Source organism: Rhinichthys klamathensis, unplaced genomic scaffold, assembly GCF_029890125.1.
Source record: "Rhinichthys klamathensis goyatoka isolate OS25496 unplaced genomic scaffold, OSU_Roscu_1.1 h1tg000015l_1, whole genome shotgun sequence".
Lineage (NCBI taxonomy): Eukaryota > Metazoa > Chordata > Actinopteri > Cypriniformes > Leuciscidae > Rhinichthys > Rhinichthys klamathensis.
This window is the reverse complement of record NW_026606567.1, coordinates 4,484,635-4,507,500: the sequence shown is the minus strand read 5'-3', so window position 1 is coordinate 4,507,500 and position 22,866 is coordinate 4,484,635. Positions and strand designations below refer to the sequence as shown.

At 37.5% G+C, this 22,866-nt stretch overlaps 1 protein-coding gene across 2 annotated transcripts in view; it reads right to left on the bottom strand.

Annotated features, from left to right (window-relative positions):
* The window catches only part of nfixb (nuclear factor I/Xb), a 71,990-nt gene extending 50,264 nt beyond the window's left edge, over nt 1–21,726 (bottom strand). Inside the window, exon 1 of one of the 2 annotated variants that reach the window (XM_056233721.1) lies at nt 21,572–21,726. In XM_056233721.1, the coding sequence (XP_056089696.1) occupies nt 21,572–21,649 (78 nt within the window). In that variant the 5' untranslated portion in view covers nt 21,650–21,726. Of the gene's footprint in view, nt 1–11,416; nt 12,038–21,571 lie in introns of those variants that run through there. The other variant, XM_056233738.1, reaches the window with a different exon arrangement.
* Nucleotides 21,727–22,866: the final 1,140 nt, after the last annotated feature.

Here is a 22,866-nt window from a genome sequence, read left to right as displayed (position 1 = left end):
AACATAACTATATAAGTCATCAGCATTATAATCACAATACTGTTGCAATTTTTTACCCTTCACTCTGTTTTCCAACTATTTTAGAAGGTTGTTGAGATGCTATGTGGTTCTTTAGAGGTTCATAAAGTTCTTTATCCTATTATAAGGTCTTCAGATCAGTGGTTTCTGGGTTCTTAAAACCCAAATCATATATAGTTTTTTTTGTTGTTTTTTTTAAACAAGAAAAAAGAGAAAAGAAAAAGCCCTTCGTGGAACTTAAAGACTTTAAAACTTTTCAACTTAAAATTTTTTGGACACTAACAAATAAATAATCACATAAATATTTTAAAACTCATATTTATACATTTAATTTTTAAAATCAATACAATAAATAAATATACATAAATGTAAAAATTATATATAAAATGTATACATTTAATTTTAAGCATAAAGATAAAATAATTGATTTAGGCTATGAATAAAAAAAAAACATATACATATACATGTATATTTTAGGGCTGTGCAACGATTAATCCCATCCAAAATAAAAGTTTGTGTTTACATAATATATGTGTGTGTACTGTGTATAATTATTTTGTATATATAAATACACATTTATTTAAGAAAAAATTAAATATTAATATTGTAAATTATGTATAAATATACATATACAGTATATACATGCAAATATTTCTTAAATATGTACATGCATATGTGTGTATTTATATACACAAAAAAATTATATACACATGTATTATGTAAGCACAAACTTTTATTTTGGATGTGATTAATCGTTGCACAGCCCTAATATATTATATTAACAATAATAATATTTGGACAAAAATGGAAACAATAAATAAATAATCACATAAATATTTTAAAAATACAACTCATCACGCACCATTTTTATATTATATATATTTAGTTAAAAAAAAAAAAATGTATATAATCTAACACAAATATTACAAATATTTAATTTGAAGTACATAAACATAAAATTGATTATTTATATCATTTTAAAATCAAATTATATACAGATACATACACATATGTAGCCTATATATATATGAATATATATAACACAGACATTTGAAGGTGGACATGTGCAAACACCACAGGTTATCTTCAGAAAGATTGGAATCTAGATTCTGAAAGTTTGTGACTGAACACATCTTGGCCAAACTTTCCGCCGCCCATGTGCAGCGTTGGACTCGTGCGCCTGTTACCAGCGGGCTTCATCTTAAACTCATTTCAGCTCTGCATGCTGTGCACAGTCAGACCAGACTCTCCAAACTGGTTCCCGTTCACACCTCCTGACTTCCCAGTATATCCGTGACTTATTCAGCACAAACCCCTCACACAGCGACTCTTTCTCCCGACACGACCGCCAAGGTGTTTTTTTTTTTTTTTTTCTCAGAGTGTCGTGTCCATTCATCCCAGTTCATTTGTATGCTGGGAGGAGCACTGACTGGGTGTGCGGAACTGAATAAGCCCCCATTCCAATTTATCCATTAGTGGGACGATGTTAAATCACACAGCAAAAGCACACAGCGGCATTATGGGGCAAGAGGTCAATACCAGTTGATTTGAAAGTAAATGTGATTAACTAGTACACAAAAACCCAGATGGAAACTCTAGCTCACATGGGTTAATCTTAATAAGACTTAACCGAGATCTGAAGCCTTAGCTTTGTCTCCTAAGGAATAAAATCGACAGAAATGGGACTCACACTGACACAGTGAGAATAGCTCAGCTCAGATCATTTGATTTTGATAGAATTTGATGAGAAATGTTTGAGTCCACATTAAGAAATCTGACTGTTGACTGCAGATTTTGGTGTCTGGGCGAATAAGAGCACAGCACCAGACATTTGGTCTCATTCATTAACCATGAGCATGCTCGATTTTTGTGTGCAATCTGCATACAAATGTTTTCACGAACAAACCATGATTCATCAAGTTTTTTTTAAAAAAATGTAAGAACTGAAACCACACTTATGCAAAAACCACATACTTTGGTTGGCTTTATAAACATACTGTATTTCATCATAAATATTATGTACTAACGGTGAATGTGATTTCACCGAGTACAACATGTTCCTGGATTGACATCTTTGTTGATCCTGGAACAACATTCCAATGAACTAATCAGATTTGAGGGACAGGTTTATAGTTTATGTCAAGTTTAGGCTTACAACCAGGGTTAGGTGCTTCTGCGTCAGTTATTCACCTGTCATTTCACTCTTGTTTTATGGATAAGTTATGGGTAGGGTTATAGGTTTAAGGGTGGGGTAGGGACTATGTTTTTGGGCAGGAATGTTGTTCCAGAATCAACTATGGATGGATGGATGGATGGATGGATGGATGGATGGATGGATGGATGGATGGATGGATGGATGGATGGATGGATGGATGGATGGATGGATGGATGGATGGATGGATGGATGGATGGATGGATGGATGGATGGATGGATGGATGGATGGATGGATGGATGGATGGATGGATGGATGGATGGATGGATGGATGGATGGATGGATGGATGGATGGATGGATGGATGGATGGATGGATGGATGGATGGATGGATGGATGGATGGATGGATGGATGGATGGATGGATGGATGGATTTGAATATGTTTCATATATATAATAATTATGATGGATGGATGGATTTAAAAATATTTATTATAATAATTATTATGATTATAAATACAACACACCACATAGGCTATATTATACATATAAATGTAGCCAATACAGTATATACTGTACATATTTAAAAATATTTAAATATGTACATACATATATAATATAATAAACATACAGATTTTACATCTTCTATTTGATCCTATATATATATATATATATATATATATATATATATATATATATATATAATGAGATTCTAAGCAACCTAAGCACTTACTATCGTCAAAAAAACAACAACATTTGAGATATTAAAGTTATCTAATATTTCTAAAAACCCGTCCCTTAACTTGTAAAGAAACCCCCAGCGTCCCAGACATGGAGAACCCCTGTTGTCCTCAGGAGAAAGACATATATACTGTATTTCAGTGCAAGCAAACTCTGCTGCACACATTCCCTGGATTAAACCTGTCTCTAAAATGCACTCCTATAAAAATACATGCAGCACTAAAATAACAGACGCAAAGATGTGTGTGTGTGCGCACACGATACTATAATAGATCCCAGACATTGGCTAACCAAAATGTGGCTGCAACACCAGCTATTCATATCCACAGCAATGAAAGGTTGCATACGCTCTCTCTCTCTCTCTCTCTCTCTCTCTCTCTCTTCACAACACATAAGTCAAAGCGATTAACTAAACAAACTGAAGAACGAGAACTAAGGTTCAACCAACTCAGCTGGTTGGTAAACTTTCAGAACTTTCCTAATGTTTATAGTCTCCGAAGAAGGTTTGTGATTTTTACTACTGTGCTCCATATCATAATATATGAAAATATACTCTTTTATTCATGTCAAACAGCTTTTCTAAAAGTGATGGGCAGGTGAAACAAAGAGACAGATGAGTCGCTCTCTTCCGCTTGGTTTGCCTTCACACTTTAAAGTAAGACGGTTTGTTTGAGTCTCCGCTGATTGTTTGATGTAGTTCCCTGTAGATCTGTCCTCTTTCTCCCTCGCTGTGGATGTTTATGGAGCGTGGAACTGCGTCAATTAAACATGCCACCCTTTTCTATATATACGCAGCATATGCCCGATCCATATGGCCAGCCCTGAGCGAAACCGGTCCCTAGGCCCGTCATAATTAACTCTTGAGTATCAACACAAACATATTTAGAGCCATATTCAAAATGTCTGCTAATGTGCAATGATGGGCCTGTTACATTTCGTGTCTGCTCACAGGGGAATCTCAAAACTGCCCTGATATGAAGATCATACACATAATAGGAAATGGGAATAGTGTAGCAATCATAATAAAAGCGTGACCAATGTGAGACGTGTCTGTTTAAAAATTAGGGTAGAAAAAAAATCTTAAACTTAAATGGCTGACTGTACCAGCTTTGCTCCCGATTCTTTAGTGATGTTACAGACACTGTGTGATTTCTCAAGCTTTTGAAAATAATACAGATTTTCTTTACATTTTGGGGTGAAACGTGACCTGGACATGTTTTGGCATATGCCGTTCATATAAACTACAAACAACAACAACCCACAATTAAAACTATTTTCATGATATACACTTTTTTACATCCCAATTCATGTGTTCACAGATAAGAGAAACTGACATGCGACAGAACTTCTACCGCTCTACAAACCCAGGTAACACGGCAGACACATCAAAGCCCAGCGAGGGAGGGAGGGGATTTGTTTTTTAAAAGCGGTGAGAGGGGGGAAATATATGAAAGCAGAAATGTATGCCGTGTGAACGCGTGCCAGGGCCACTTCAGGGAGAAATGCTGGGAAAATGTGATATTTCATACCTCCATCTCTAGAGGAGCCGCGAGAGCGAAATGAGCGAGGAACAGCAGTAATAATGAACCCGGGGAGGAGGGTGGGCTGTTAGATTGCTTATTGTTTGGTTTCAGAGCTGTTTTGGGCACTAAACATTGATTCTGTCCGCGCAGGAACCGCAAGCCAGAGTCGTGTCTGATTATGAGCTATTAAACAGGATGAATCATTATTTTTTACCACTTTAAAAATCTAAGATATTTAAAGATTTTTTTTTTTAAGTAAATGGCTCGTTAACATTAGTGGAAAAACTAAGGAAGGAGAGTGACATTAAAAATAATTAGATACACTTTTTCATGCCCATACAAAATACTCTGACTTGATTGGTGCTCTGAGTTCCTCTTACAGTTATTCATGGAGGTAGTAGCACAAACAGTGCAGAACAAGTTATACGACTACTCATGGTTAGAGTTAAGCCCCTGCTGGTAGATGTCGTAACTACACCATCTGGAAACAAAAGGCATCTTTCTCCACGGATGTTCTTTCAAAACCAGCCCTGTATTTAAGAATCACAGCGGCGATTCTCCTTCTGCTGAATCTGCGCCACAGCAAAAAGAAAATTAGGCCTATATCAGCGGCTTTTAAAAAAAGTATTATATTCTAAAAATCTTAGTTGTGATTGCGAGTTTGCTGTCTGCATTGAGAGCAAAGCAATAAAAATACAGTGTACTGTACACGTGTAGAAACGTGTTTCTGTCGAGTCCTTGCGAGATGCAAGCAAAACAACATAAGGCTACAAAACGACCAGTAGAGTCTGATTGCCAAACAAATGACTCTTGTGAGCCAGTTCTTCTTAGTGATTCAAAAACAAAGCTCGACCAGTGTAACGGAGGCCAGTCAGTAAGAGCTGTGCGAGTAAACCTCACTCCCCTGGTCTCAAGAGGCGCACTGGCGACTGATGCTGGAGACGTGCGTTCTTTAGGCCGAGAAGAGCAGAAAGCACATGCTAGTTGACAGTTCCCTTTAGACCGTTTGGTGTGTTCAAGCCCAGCTTTTTGGCCGGAACGCAACCGACGTGAGGTGACAACACAGTCAGCTTTCATCGCCGCTAGTTCTTTGACGTCGGCTTAATGGGTCTCGTGCTTTTAGCGCACCCGCCTCCCATGCCGGAGAGGCTGGTTCCAATCCCACTTGGAGCGGCTACTCGACCCGTTGCACAAGTGTAGTCCGATTCCTGAACAAATGACTCGTATGAGTCAGTTCTTTTTAATGATTCAAAAACGTAAAGCGCAAATTCTGTGTCAAATTCTCAAACAAATGACTCATATAAGCCGGTTCTTTATAGTGATTCAAAAACATAAAGTGTGACCAGTGTAGTTCGAGTTCCGAACAAATGACTCGTATGAGCCGGTTCTTTAAAGTGATTCAAAAACGTAAAGCGCAAATTCTGTGTCAAATTCTCAAACAAATGACTCATATAAGCCGGTTCTTTATAGTGATTCAAAAACATAAAGTGTGACCAGTGTAGTTCGAGTTCCGAACAAATGACTCGTATGAGCCGGTTCTTGTTAGTGATTCAAAAGCGTAAAGTTGCAACCAGTGAATTACTCTTAATTACGTAATTACCAAATTACTTTTCTGGTTCTTTTCTTAGTGAATGAAAAAAATATAAGAGCAAGCAGTGTAGTCCCATGGAAGTAAAATAATGACAAATGTCTTTGAAACTAACAAGCATGTTGTATTGCACTAATTGAAAAAAAAAAGCATTTCATTATCAGTGCTTGTATTTTAATGCATTGTATTTTCAAGGCTTGCATTCGATTGTTGAACAAATTACTTTTTTTTTTTTTTTGAAGCCTAGATCAAAAAATTAAAGTGGGCTAGTGTAACTCCTCAATAAATGTCTCTTATGAGTCTGTTCTTTTACCGATGAGTTACTGATTTGATTAAGTCCGATGGATCCTTCAATGAACTGTCTCAGAACGGTTACTAAATTTGACTTGATTTTTTTATATAGGCCTATTGTACTTAAGCAACTGCATTAAGATGATTTGGAACCATTAGCATTGTGCAGGTATAGACTTTTTAAAAATGCTATTTGATGTCAGACTAATGTAGGGCTATAGACACTCACCTAAAGGATTATTAGGAACACCATACTAATACTGTGTTTGACCCCCTTTTGCCTTCAGAACTGCCTTAATTCTACGTGGCATTGATTCAACAAGGTGATGAAAGCATTCTTTAGAAATGTTGGCCCATATTGATAGGATCGCATCTTGGAGTTGATGGAGATTTGTGGGATGCACATCCAGGGCATGAAGCTCCCGTTCCACCACATCCCAAAGATGCTCTATTGGGTTGAGATCTGGTGACTGTGGGGGCCATTTTAGTACAGTGAACTCATTGTCATGTTCAAGAAACCAATTTGAAATGATTCGAGCTTTGTGACATGGTGCATTATCCTGCTGGAAGTAGCCATCAGAGGATGGGTACATGGTGGCCATAAAGGGATGGACATGGTCAGAAACAATGCTCAGGTAGGCCGTGGCATTTAAACGATGCCCAATTGGCACTAAGGGGCCTAAAGTGTGCCAAGAAAACATCCCCCACACCATTACACCACCACCACCAGCCTGCACAGTGGTAACACTGGATGATGGATCCATGTTCTCATTCTGTTTACGCCAAATTCTGACTCTACCATCTGAATGTCTCAACAGAAATCGAGACTCATCAAACCAGGCAACATTTTTCCAGTCTTCAACTGTCCAATTTTGGTGAGCTCTTGCAAATTGTAGCCTCTTTTTCCTATTTGTAGTGGAGATGAGTGGTACCCGGTGGGGTCTTCTGCTGTTGTAGCCCATCCGCCTCAAGGTTGTGCGTGTTGTGGCTTCACAAATGCTTTGTTGCATACCTCGGTTGTAACGAGTGGTTATTTCAGTCAAAGTTACTCTTCTATCAGCTTGAATCAGTCGGCCCATTCTCCTCTGACCTCTAGCATCAACAAGGCGTTTTCGCCCACAGGACTGCCGCATACTGGATGTTTTTCCCTTTTCACACCATTCTTTGTAAACCCTAGAAATGGTTGTGCGTGAAAATCCCAGTAACTGAGCAGATTGTGAAATACTCAGACCGGCCCGTCTGGCACCAACAACCATGCCACGCTCAAAATTGCTTAAATCACCTTTCTTTCCCATTCTGACATTCAGTTTGGAGTTCAGGAGATTGTCTTGACCAGGACCACACCCCTAAATGCATTGAAGCAACTGCCATGTGATTGGTTGATTAGATAATTGCATTAATGAGAAATTGAACAGGTGTTCATAATCCTTTAGGTGAGTGTATATGCTACTAATCATTATGACTATTTATGCAGTTATGACAATGAAACTGATGGACATGACAACATGCAGATAACCAGCGTTTCATTACCATCACATCATTGGCTTGCAATAGAAGAAAAAGCTAAAACCAACAGCCAATTAATCAGAGACATCTGTGTCAAATGACTTGGTCATAATGTTGATTGGTCATAAGATCAAGTCCAGTTGACAGGTGAACTAACACCACTTCACCAGAGGGGGCGGTAACACTTGGCACACATGCGTGTTCATTTCCAAAACATTTCAATTTCAATTGAACCTTATAATTGCTATACTAACATCAATACATCCACTCTCTCAATAAACAAATCAAACACTGACTGCAAAATAAAGGATTTTGATGTCAAAGACGTACAGTATTCTGCTTCCAAGTTTGCAGTCAACATAAAAACCTTTTTGTTTAACAAACTATAGGATGCCTTGATTGCTATTGTAGAACTTTTCTTCATTCCAACTGTCATCAAAGTATAACCCAGATGCATTTCTGTCGCTGTTTGACGGAGGCCTGCTATAGCTTCAATGCAAATAGCTGTCAACTATCTAGCGTCATATCTTTGATTGTTGTTTGGAAGCTTAATTAAATAGTTTTTTTTAAGAGAAGACGTTAATCCCATGTGGAGTCAGCTTTGAATAGATTCCCTCGTTTCTTTCTGCACTGGCCTATTTGGGTTGGTGCCATTTAAGAGAGCGGGTAAACAAATAATTATCCACATTAATGTGCTGATATTCAGGCCCATCTGAAAATCATCAACAAGTACAAGCCTATATTGCATCAGTCATGCAATCAAATATAATACGGATTCCGAAGCCAGTCAAAGTGGAGGAGAACTGAAAACTATGTGTGCGGCGAGTTGAAAATAAAGAAGGCCGATGCATAAATTAGCTGAACGTTTAGACTCTGAAATGAGGACACCTGGGTAATGTGCTTTAGTTGATTGCCAATAGCTTGATGTCTCCTCAGATCGGCTTCTTGTGGCCTGTCTGGTGAGAAGTAAAAACCGAGCTATCTGAGGTTAGAGCTGAGCTAACACCGAACAGATGTTCTTTCCTGAAGACCTGCAAATCCAGCCGATATGATATTTAACTGCAAGTTCCTTGTGTTTTTAGTTTTGAAAGAGCTGCACGTGTCAGGGATGCAAATGCCATCTCTGTCTGTCCTATAAATAAAAAACCTAAAAACTCAAAGAAATGGCTGCGTGTGTATTTTGTAGACCTGCAGCATTATTTAAAAAGACATGCCACAAAAAGTCTCCAAATACTTTTAAGATTGTATTTACACGATGGCTTTTGCTGTTATATTATATTTTAATTCAGTATTCTTGCATTTTCTGTATGCCGATACTGATTCTAGAGAGTGGGATGGCCAATACACACGTACAGTATAGTGTTTTCGATAACGGTATCGATACACAGATACCAGCTGCGTGTTCTCACTCTCTCTTCTCACCGACGGCGAATTTACACACACCCGCCTCCTCTCACTCACTCGCCTCATTGGCTCCGGTTGAAAAGTGCTTGTATTGCACATCATTTTAGTCATTCTCACTGGTTTCGCGCACCGTGGATAAGTGCCGCTCTCAAAAAGCTCGCGAGTTCCAAATTAACTTCTTTTATATTGCGCTTAACTGGTATACATTCAAAATTATGTCAAAATACCCATCTTGTCAATTATTATCATCTTGTCAGTTTTGTAAAGTAATAGTTGAGAGAAAGCGCATGTTGTGTAACAGTATATTGGATCCGTGCATTAACTCTTAAAGTGACAGCAGCCTAATAAACCTGCTGCTTTCTGAGGAAATCACTCGCTTGCTCTTGACTCAATAACTTTTGTTGCTTTAATGGTAAGCATTACTCTGTATAACATTTTTACAATTAAAAATATCCAGTGTTATTTTACATTTGATTACTTTCATTTCTGTAGTATGTCTTACCTGAGTATTACTGTTAGACCCACCTGACAAACTTAAAGCACTGTTTATGTCATTTGTCTCTTTATTCCATTGTATTTATTTGTGCTATATCGTTCGCAATTTGTTTATTTGTTCTTATTTTATTACTGGCTGTTTACCTGTCTTTTTGATTTGTTTTGGTAAATGTAGTTTACGATTCAAATAAAGCCTCCCTGATTTTCAACTTGTATCAAACTTGGAAAGTCCAGTATCGTGACAACACTAGTGCATATATAGACTATATCATTTAATTATAGCAGCTGACATGACAATGCACATTTTTTTCTAAAATTGTAAAAACAAATTGCGCTTTAAATGCATGGACTGCGCTGTAGATTTTCAAACTGACTTCTGCTAATCGGCCAAGTGGACACACACATACTCTTAAAAGAGAAGGTACTATATAAATATTTAAAGGTTTATGTCAGGCTCTTCATATGCCTATATACATTTGGGTTCCCATTGGATCATTTTATAGATTTTCTTTTAATTAATTATTTTTTTAAACACAAAGCTTGTAACCATACTTTATCACTAAACAGATTTAAATAACCAAACATGAAAGTATAATGCAATCATTTAAGAAATGTCTCCTTATAGAACCTTTTTGAAGTAAAGGGGTCTTTAGACAATATCTAATATGATATATATAGGCAATATTAGACAATATCTAATATATGTTGATGAAGGTTCTGAACCCTTTTTCTAAGAGTGCAGTTATCGGCCAAATATGGATTTATCATCCTAGTCAATACATAAATCTTTTGCCAATTATTATTGCTACAATTATTCTTATTTAAAAGTTAGTGTGTTTACATATAAAACGACAACATGTGCAAGCAAAATAAAAACAATTGCAATGCATGGAATCAGTGCTAATCAAAATGCAATGCAACGACTTTGCATATACAGTAACACTAAAAGTTAGCATGGACACGAAATAAGTTGCATCCAGCACTATTGTTCTATATTTAACCCCTCAGAGCTTTTGTTCTTCTTTGACAGACGACATGTGGGCGGCGACTGTCGTCCCGTGACAAGCTTGCGCAGTGGAACAATTTCAGTAATGGCATGTTACATGTGCATGTGTCGCCTGTAATCCCAATAACACTGGAAAGCGTGTAAACTGGAGGCTTATTATCCTACACAACACTTCATTATCCACCGCCATATAAAGAGATGAATCCATAACATCATGATGAGGAAAGTTGGAGTGCCACAGGGTCAAAGTTAAACTATGATATTGCGTTGTGATAATGCATTCTTCAATTCACTTTAGACTAATATATTATGCCCATATCGTGTAATAAATGAGTTGCACAGCAAATGTCATAATAATGCAATGATGCAGGAAAACATTCTGCACAGTTTCAAACTAACTTCCCAATCAACATGAATAACTTCAAGCATTTTCCATAACAGAGCGTTATACAGTACACACACACACACACACACACACACACACAGTGGCATTATGTGCATCGAGGCGACCGAGAACTATTGCACATGTTGTTGTGCATCAAGAGTTTTTGCGCTAAAACTAAAACCGCCCAAAATTAATCTGGGACAGTTATTGCTTGGCATATTATCAATCTAAACCCTTCTCTCCGTGTTTACCAGCATGTTATACCAGCAGAAATAAAAAGAGCAAAGTTGATTTACACAGCACGTACCATTGTGGAGCGGGGAATATTGCCAACAGTCTCAAAGACCCATTTTACTCCTTTAGGAAGAAAAAAAAACTTTGCCCTGAAAAAAGGGAGCGCGGTAGAAGACGAAAAGCAAATGAGTCGTCTTTCTCCGTTGATACCGGAAGCAGAAGAACCGGGTTGCGGGACGGGCCCGTGGATCGCGGAAAACGGCCAACTTTTACGCACAGAAACTTTCGCAGGAATCAGCCGGCGCGTTTCTGTCTTTCAGCAGATACAAAGAAAGGTGAAAGCTTCGGGGCCGGAGCGGGTTCAGCACGACCGCTCCTCTGGTACGAATCCCCCGGTTTGAGCGCGTCTCTCCGGTCCGGTGGCTTCAGTCGAGCTCGCGCCGTGCGCCACCGACAGCAACTTTCAGCCTGCGCAGTTTCAGCTCACGGACTCTGGGTGAATTGGTGCTCAGTCTCCATCCATCTCACTGGAGACCCGATCTCCATGACCTCCTCCTCCTCCTCAGTGCATGGATTACACGATCAATTATTATGGACAGGACGTCATTATGGGCAATATTGCGGATTCACACGCGACGCGCGAGAGGAATGTGGACTTTTATGTCGCCAAAACGAACAACGCGCGAACGTTTCGAATAACTAATTAATGTAGCCTATGTTAAGCAGCCTAAGTGAGAGTAGTTGCCAAAATAAACGCGCAAGCCGTGCGTGGCCCGTGCGGAACGGTCGGGTTGATCTGTGGACGGATTCGTGCAGTGGCTGGTGAATTATTAATAACCGGGAGCGCTTCACAGTCTGTCGTGTTCACAGAGGAACCAGAACGGCAGCTGGGGGTTTAAGGGAATTAAATACGGGCTTGGAGAGAAGCAGGAACGGCAGGGGATTATACCGTTCACCGGAGAGAGAAAGAGAGAGAGAGGCAGGGAGAGAGAGATGTGTGTGTTTGAAGTGTGCAGAGTTTTTGTTAAACGGTGACGTCTCGAGCAATGCACGAATTAAGGTTTTCATATTTCTCTGTGTGTTGCCATAAATCTGATTATTTTTATGTTATTAAATCAAGTATATACAGTGGTGCGAAAATAAAATGTAAACCCTAATTCTGCAATGATGAAAGTGTCTAGCAGAAGTGAACAGGTGTAGTGTGCAGTTTCTGTTCACTATATTTCAAATTCTGGTGCAGCAAATCTTCATGCAATCAAATAAACGAGTTGCTGTCGACCTCACATTTAAAAATATTACATGGGTGTAAAAATGTCGAAGAACAAGGCAAATTCATTTTGTTATTAGGAAAATTACATGTAAAACAGATTCTAATTCCGACTTCAAATAACGAGGAGAAAAACTATATTGTTCAACGGTAATTTATAAAGGTATAGTCGGGCCCCATTGGTTGTCTAAGGTTGAATTAATTCATAATACATGCCAGATGTCAGATGAAGGAAAACTCGTAAAGGTCATCTTATTTGAGGGTTAATTGTGGCTGCTTTAATTAATTCAACATACCTGGGCTAAAACAGAAGAAAGACCTCCAGACGACCTGAAGGAGACACGCGTTGACCTTCAGTGAAGCCCCGATGCACCTGCCAAGGCTACATTAGCAAGCAAATTCAGTTTCCTTTTGTCAAAGAAACAAATGATAAATAAAATAATAAAAACACAAACACAATTGAATTATATATCACTGTGTATATAAAGATGAAACATCTTAGCAAAATCCATTTCAAAGTATTTTTAGCATTCATTATTTTATAGACTCACTGAGATTATTTATGTTTTTGCTAATTGTAATTTTCATATAATGAAACAAATGCGTTTGTATCTCATAATAAGCCAGTAATCTATGATTATGATAGAAACAAACAATACAGATAAAGATGAAACAAAACAAAAAGGAATTAATAAACGGAAATCTTCCTCAATAATTCACGTTGAGAAGAGAATAAAAAATAAATCAGGGGAGCAGGAAAAAAAATCTTGTTCCTTGTTTGAAATATTATAGGCTTTATAGAGCATAAGAGCAAAACTATATCTAACAAACATAACTTTAGCCAATCATGTTATTCTGCATATTTTATTTAATCATTTTTTTTATTACAGATTAAGCTACGAAATTTAAAATGACACTCTAAAAAAAATGCTGGGTTGTTTTAACCCAATTTTGGGTCAAACTTGGACGAACCCAAACGTTGGGTTAAAATGTAATTTAAAAATGTACCCCAACGGCTGAGTTTGTCCATTTGACCCAGTATTTTTTAGAGTGTAGTTTTCTTTCTTTCTAAACGCTCTCACCTGTTTTTAAACATTTCTGAAAACATGCCATAATTCATTTTCTATTGGCTTAATGAAAAATGTGCTAACACTTAAATAATTATTAGTAAGTAATATTCGTTAAGGCGTTAAAAATGAAACCACCGTCAAAAACACAAATGAGCGTCAGAGCTTTCTGAGCCTTAGATTTAAAACATCATTTGAATAAAATGATGACAGTATTTACAGTTCAGAGTATTCTGAAATATAAATTTAATAAATGAAAAAAAGATGAATAATAATACCAATATATAAAATATAGCCTATATAGCGCCTTAATTATATATTTGTTAATTCCCATATATTAATCAGTTAAAATCAACATTAATAAGTATAATATCATATTTAACAGTCTAGCAAATCACCTTAGCTATTATGAGCAATTATTGCTCTTTTAATTTATTGTATCAATATATTCTTAATTAATTAAATATATGACATACAAATATCAGCTCGGTGATTTAGTCTGTCCAACAACACATCTCAGACAAACAGCAAAAAAAAAAAAAAAAAAAAAACAAAAAAAAACAAATGTGTACTAATTCAATTTAAACGAAATTAAAACACTCAGTGTAAATATATGCCTATGTTTTTATTATGCTCATGATTTCATTAATTAACGAAGAACATTTGGTCCGTGTGACATCATAGACTAGGCTACAGGAGAAAAATAGTGTAAGTTCTGGATTGTGTAGAATTAAAATATTATATTTAAGCAGGGGAAATCTTACAATTTGCCATTACATTGCGTCATCATTTTGAGAAAAAAAAAAAATCTAATTTTAGCCTGACCGCATTTGAAATGATTCACATCAGAACAGAGAATTGGAAATTTGTCTTGGATCTCTCATTTAAAATAAATCTGACCGCTAATACACGTGATTAAAATAATTATTATTATTAACCCTAACATTTTTGAACGAAAGGATCAGAAGTAAATGTTGGACGGAAGAAAGAACACACTGATGATTTGTGCAGGTGCGTTTAATACTGACTTCGGAAATACAACCAAAAATATCTCTCTAAACAAGTATTACGAATATAAACTGATGTTATTATAAATTACACTATTATATTTGTGTCTAAACATCGAATCCTTGATTTTTACCGCCACTGCAAACGGTCAATCAAAGAAAAAGAGAGGAAAGAAAGAAAAGGCGTTTCATTTACCAGAGTTGCAACAGCCAGATGATCACTAACTAAAGTAGATACATAAAACAAAATACAAAAACATTTACATTCAAATGTAAAAATGTTATTGAAATGATTGCTTAATTTGGGTCTGAGAAAAATAGTTGATATAGCCTATCCAATAGTAGATCGATATGATGTGACCTTTGCCACTTCTTTTCCCTTGCATTTGTAGTAATGCATTTTAGTAAATTATTCAATAATTCATCACTTTTCAAATCTTAAAGAACAATTTAAGAGGGAGAAAACAGCCACAGGGTGATGTAAAGTAAACTGGACCAAAACAGGCCACAATTCAACACATTTTATTTTAGTAACTGAGATGGTCCATATAACAAAGTGATGACATCATGAGACTGAATGCATCTAAAAAAAAAAAAAAAGTATAAGTGCACATGCAAATCTTGCAAATCAAATGTTTTTTAACACTGGCTTATTTTAAGAACAAGATGGACATCTTAAAGATTTAAAATGGACTGTATAAACCAAAGAGTTTCTCAAATAGATAACGCGGTTTCATTTTTCCTTTCACTTCAAACGGGAGGGTCATTTATTTAGCACCGTCCAGATTGAATTTAGGCTCTACTGCCGGTTCCTGGGCTTGGCTTTAATTTCTGACTGCCTGTCTTTAATTTAGCAGGGCTACTGAGAGCAAGCTCAGATTCAGCTAAGCAACGGCCGGGCCAGGAATGCTGACCTTGGCGAGTGAACCGGGCCAAAGACTGAGGCACAGCTATAATCACACATCAGGCAAACCTCCCTCAACCTAAAGCAAAAGAGCCATTCCAGCCTTCAATATGCCTGGATTAACCATTACACCTCCCATCCATGAATTTACTGTATATTACTTGCATTACACTGCCCATGATACAGTGCATGTGAACACTTTATATGGCGAGCATCACTTGATAGACAATAAATGTGGGTATGACCGTCACAGACTTTCACTGATCTGAGCAATAAGAATATCAAGAGAACTGCAGGCGAATCACTCAAAACACCCTAGCAACCACCTAGAACACCCTAGCAACCATCAGAAGAAAAGTCTCACACGCTTTTTCTTCTAAAATGTCAAAATCAATTCATCATCATCATGTAAAACGGACAATGCAATATTAATTTGGACGGTGTAAAAATAAATTAAAAAGAAAAGCAGTTTAATGTGGCCCATCTAATTGTCGGATATGTAATATGACTCACAAGACCTTTACACTTACAAGGGCAAATTCTCAAGATCAAAACGCTGTTTTCTTGTAGTTTTAAACCTCCTGAGTCCTTCACATAAAAATGCAGGCTTTCAGAGACAGCCTAGGAAGTGTGGGAACGTCTACGTTTTTAGGGGTTGTTACTTGTGAGCTTGTTCACATATTGGCAATAAAAAAGCGATTAATGAAAATTCTTACATATTGCCACTTTAATACTTAAATTAATAACCTTTTTCACATTTCCAGGCTTCGTCATAGTTGGGTAAACTTATTTAGTGTTGAGTAGAAACTACGACAAATATAATTTGTGCATTCCCATTTGCTCTTATATAGCAGAATAAAAACTCCCCGATAGCATTTCCTTTCCAAAAGAGAAAAAAAAAAATATGGAGAGATTGATTACCTTGAGAGGAAAGATGTCAAATTTGCATCTTACTCCCCAAGCAGCCATTGAATAAAACAAAACTCATGCAGCAGCATTGACTAATTCTCTGAAATCGAATGCCAAGGTAATATAACACAAAGTATAGTGTTAAAAATGTACAATAAATTTAGTAAAATCATAAAATCTAGTGAAAACTTGACTAGATTTTATGATGTTAATAATGGTGGAAACACGTCATCTCAGTATGTGAAAAGGGTCCATAATTTATTTCGTTTTGAAATCTATTCAAATAAGTATTTTATAGGAAACTGTAAGAGAGAAATCCACAGAAGACTGACATACACTTCACCATAGACCAAATCAATCAAATATGACAGAAAAGCGAATGTTCCAGAACCCCAACAGACTGACGGCAGCAGAGAAAAAATGTCCGAAATGTTTTACCTTCAAAGCAAAGTGTGCTAACCTTTGTGGGCTCCGAAAAAAAAAAAAAAAAAAATTCCCTGGGACCTGTACCTAATTTAAATGTTCAAAGTGCCTCTCATCTTAAAGGTGTACGTTTCAGTCCCCTGAAGACCGCACGGTTATAATCTGGCAAAGGCTTGAGAAGACTTTGAAAGCGTTTTGAAAAAGTGGAATGAAGCAGAGGCTGATAAAATCCCAAATATTGCTTTAACTTCAATAGTCAGATAGTTTGGTCTTACTTTAATGATAAAGATTTTGCAAGTTAATCATCTAAAGAAAGCTACGTAACACGTGTTTGTAAAGTCATAATCTACCATATCAGCACATGTGTGGCTGATATAAAACCTCATCGCTGTAAAAAAGACTCGTGCCCCTCGGCCTGACCCGACCATGCGTGCTCAGCGATGAGATCAACAACGGAGAGCTGCGCAGTGATTGGTCACCCGTGGCGAGGCTCCATCGGGATTGGAGCAGATCTCAGCTCTCACACCTTATCAGGTCGGTGCACAGCATTGCTGCAGGAGAGCGAGTCTCAGGAGGAAACGCCTGCGAGCGCTACGCTTATCACACACCAGCAAGAGGGAGAGAAAAGAGTAAACTTGTACATATCTGACTTCTTATGCATGCTTATAAAGGCAGAAATGATTAGAGCTAATCGAAAACAACAAGAAATGCAGTGCACTGGCCTCAATATGCATATTAGTGCAGCAGGGTCAAAAAAAAGTCAAGATCAAATCCATCAGATGGCTTGGCTGGGATGTCCAGCTCGTGTGCGTGCGTGTGTGTGTGTGTGTGTGTCTGGTCTGGATCCAGGCTGGTCCAGGGGGATGCCGAGCATTAAAGCCAGTGGATGCTGGGGAGAGGGGTTGTCCTCCCCTGGAGGGACTGAAAGAGGAGGCCTGCTATAATCTGCTTCTCTGGCTCTTCATGAAAGAGAGCAGAGGACACACACACCAGAGACTGACCCCCTCCTCCAGCTCGAGCCGCTCTCATCTGTTATCACCATATACCTCTACCGTTCTGCTCCTTCCCTCCATTCTCCCTCAATCCTCATCTGTCTTCCCTTCCCGGCTTAGGTCTTCTGTGTTAAAAACCTGCTCCAGCCTTTTTAATCTTCCTGTCTCCATCCATTAGGACTTCAGTTTGCTTTCCACACAGACTGACTTCCTATAAACGAACAATGTGAAACGTACTGATGCTTCTTCCAAGAACCCACTTTGATTGCTCACCGGTCGTTTCATTGTTTCATGTATCAACTTTGTCGCTGCTGTTTCTGCTGAAGAGATAGACCCGTCAAAATAGACGCAAATGAGTAAATCAGCATAAATAAAAGATCATATGCTCTTTGATGAAAGGTGCTCAAGTTCATATTAAGGCAAATTTGAGCACAGTTGAGACATGTTTGAGATTTCTACTGAAATCACTGGGACTTTTCCTCAAGAGAAGCATAAGGAAACTTTTTTGGTGTTTGCTCTCCATTTAGTTTCCTCACTGTTTGGGAGAAACAATTGAGATCTGATTAGGGGGTTTTATTTTCTGTTTGGTAGAAACCAATATGCCAATATAAAGAACCAATAAATGGCATGCATCATCAAAAACATGTTTAATCTTCAAAGAACCATAAAGACAATTCTGACGTGATCAAAAAGAATGATTGAATGCGCTTCAATGACTTACTGAACATCTAAACTGATTATCGGTTCATTTTCTTCACTCACTTGTGAATGCAAACTCCAAAACTTGGAAATGATCGGCCAATTGTTGTCAGATCTCATTACGAATGTTTGATTTTCTGTGGATAAACACAAATGTCAATATAAAGGACTTATAAATGCATCGAAGACTTGTTTAATCTCCATAAAGACAATTTAGTCTCATCACTGTTTAGGAGAAGATGTTAAGAAGATCTTATATGTCAATATGAACTTATATGAATGCATCATCAAAAATATGTTTAATCTACAAAGAACCATAAAGACAGTGTGCTACGAATAACCATTTGAAGAACCTTACTTTTAAACGTAAACCTCTCAACCAAATATCGGTTCATTTTGTTCGCTCACTTGTGAATGCAAACTCCTAAACTTTCAAAAGATGGGCCGATTTCGGTCAGATCTCATTGGGAATATTAGATTTTCTGTGGGTGGAAACCAATGTCAATATTAAAAAAAAATCTATAAATGCTTCATCAAAAGCATGGTAATGACAATTTAGTCTCATCACTGAGAGATAATATCCATTTGAATCACGTTTTTTTAATAAGTGAACATCTAAACTGAATATTGGTTCATTTTGTTTGCTCACTGGTGAACTTCAAAGCATCCAAATGATTGGTTAATGTTCCTTATGAATGTTGTTTTTTCCATATATCTCAGGCAGTGTGATAAGGACGATACTTTCTGGGATCGTCTTCCCTTTTCTCTGGCTTTTCTGTCGCCTGTCTTTCACGACTCTCGGCGTCGAGCCTTAATTCGTGGAATCAGGCCACAGAGTCTGGCCTAGTCTTACGGTTCCTCTCTTCCACCATCTCATCTCATCGAGGGGAGGGGCTTCCTTGGCAGTGCCAGGCTCTGTTTGGTAGAATGGCTCCAAATTAACATGAATATTCATGAGTCCCCCCTCCCTCCCCTTTCCTAACAGCGCATCAACACTTGGTAGCAGCACATGGCGGGACAGCTGTTGCAGGCCAAAGCGGGCATCTGTGCACAGAGAGACAGAGATATGGACCGGGCGAGAGGAAGAGGTGTGGACATCTGTAGCCATGGATTGACAAACACTTGGATGGATGAAGAAGAGTGGCGAGACGAGAAGGAAAAAGAGAGGAAGTTGGACTAGGACAAGAGAGCAGGATTAATTGAACAGATGACAGGGATGTGCTAGCGTGAGAGAGAAAGAGATCGCTAAAGGATTGGGGGAAAATGGTGTTATACTTGTATGCAAGGCCGGTTCCTGCATTAAAAACTAGAGTTTGACCTTTTATAGATGAAAAGATAATGCAAAAGCAGGATTCTGGCAGGTTAGGTCAAAAGAGTCAACCAGCATGAGTCCATTTTTCAATGTAAATCTATGGGATTTTTTCATTGCCTGCTAAGTCTGGGCAATTAGGAACATAACAGTAAACATCTCCATATGATTTCAGGAATATTCCCTGCAATGGGTTCGATAGTTAGGGTTAGGGGTTTGTTCAGAACACTAACCCTTTATTAAAGGTTCTTCAATGGTTGGCACCTTTTTAGGGCCCATTCACACAGAACACATTGTTGCATTGAAAAACGCAAGATGCGAGCAGTGAAATGGACAAGTGTCGAGATGAGTTTTTGAAGTTGAACTTATTTTAACTTGAGTGCCCCGTTCTAATTGGAAAAACCAAAACCAAAGTTGCTCAAACTCTAGAAACCTTTCTCCCATGATTTTGCAACATTAAACTCCAGTTTGCTCCATGTATGTCCTCAAAGGACTGAAGCTCTTCACCGATCTTATTCCTCACACACACACACACACACACAGGGCGCCTGGTTCTCGCTGCCCTACATAGCCAGTAGCACAGCAGGCAGTCTCTATGAAAGGCCCATGAGGTTTAAACTGTGTCAGATCCCCCGATAAGGCTCTGTATACAGAAGTCTCTGAAATCCCTCATCTGAGGACCCTCTGTGTTTAGGGGTTGTGCTTTACATCGCTTTCCATGATTAATTAGGCTTAATTGAAAAGGGGAAAGTAGCACAAAAATGTAAATATTCTCAGATCCAGACTTGGGAGACCCAACAATAATGCAATGGTTTGATAAAAAAGCTCCTTTTTTTTTTTTTTGAAGAGGAAAACTAAATGATTAATTAGGATATTGGATTTAATAATCCCAATTTAATTATATTGAAAATGTTGACTTGTTACAAATTACACAGGGGAAATGTGTAGTTGTTGCCTTAATTGATTGTTGTTGTTTTTTTACCTTATTTGACCACTAAAATGAATTAAAACAGTAATTAACCTAGTTTAAGATTAAATAATACTAATCATTTCAATTATTAATTAATACTAAATAATTGACCTGCTGTCGCTGAAAGAGTCCAGTCCTCAGGAAGGCCATATAATGTTGTGAAAGGATTAAAACATGCAGAAAATGTATGTTTTTGCTAGATTATACAATGAGTAGTATAAAAAGTGAAATAAAATACTTCACTAAATCACAATAAATCAGAAAGTGCATAGCAATTCAACAGACAGCAAACTCATTTACCAGCAGCTTGAAGACCAGCAACAATCTGATCATAGATAGATATACAGACAGACAGACAGACAGACAGACAGACAGACAGACAGACAGACAGACAGACAGACAGACAGACAGACAGACAGACAGATAGATAGATAGATAGATAGATAGATAGATAGATAGATAGATAGATAGATAGATAGATAGATAGATAGATAGATAGATAGATAGATAGATAGATAGACAGACAGATAGATAGACAGATAGATAGACAGACAGATGAATAGAAAACTGATGTTTGATTGCAATCTGGTGTAAAATGAGTTTCAGGAAGTGGGAGCAAAAGTGGGAAACATTGTGCTAAGCGAGTGAAAGAGAGCAAAAAGAAAGAGAGGGTGGTCATACCATCAGCCACGACCTGGCAGAGAAGTCATAACACAGCTGCCACCTGAACCCTGGGTCAGCCTGCCTGTCCAGCGCCATTCCCGCGGCCTCCTGCCAGAAGAAATCCTCTTCCTGGGATGGCGGAAAAAATTAATAAAAGAAAAAAGAAAAAGCGCCCGGCGAGCACCAATCAGAAGGAGCGTGCGTGCAGGATGCAGCCAGCATGCATGCCTGTGTTTGTGTGAGTATGTGTTAGCGAGAGGGAGAGAGGACTTTGACATAGAAAACGCCAGGAAGCTCAATCCGGGCAGCTGTAGCCATCCGATCACACACAGCCAACCAACACTGGACTCTGGGTGTCACCAGAGTGTTTCTGTGTACATGCAAACACATATTCACTTCAAAGACCGCGTTTACAGGAGCGGCGGGTGGTCGATCTGCACGCTTCCTACGTTTACCTGCCTTATTTTTCATTTCAATTGACTTTAGTGAAATGTAATTGCCACAATGGTATACACATATTGTGTGTGTTAATTCTTGCTGTCTGACGCAGGCTCTGAGGCCTAATTGTACAGCGATGCCCGGAAGCTGATGTGTAGTTTTGTTTGGCTGGATAAATTGTGATCCTACAATGATTTTTAGTGTGTTTAACAGTTTAAGCTGCACTGAAAACTTGCATGATGTATCCATGATGTAGGAAACGTATTGTAGCAAATAAATAGGAAATTGTAAAAAAAAGAAAATATATATGTATATGTTATGGTAACTTTAGTTATATTAGACTGATATATATCGATCAGGCTGATTAGCCAGCAGATATTTGGCTATAAATGTTGCACAGTGTAATATATATATATATATATATATATATATATATATATATATATATATATATATATATTTAAATGCAGACAGCCTTGTCAATGAATAATCTTTTTTAAATGTGTAAAGTAAATACACTTTTTTTTTATTTACTTATAAGATATAAAAACCGATTTTTTAAACAAATAAAGTCAGATTGCATTTAAATTATTTTAATTATTTAAAAAAGTTCAGACTAAATGGCTGAAAAATTATTTTTATTATTTAAAATCTATAACAATGAAGACCAAAAAAATTCAAAATGTTTTAATTATTTAAAACATATGATTAAAATAACATAATAATTGACTTTAAAATGATTTCAGTTACTTAAAAATATATAAATACCATCGTTTTTATTACACTGAGCAAATACCATGAAAAAACTCTTCCAAAATATGCATAATTACATTTCACAAAACGGCAAAGAATGATTACACTGTCTGAAGGAGATC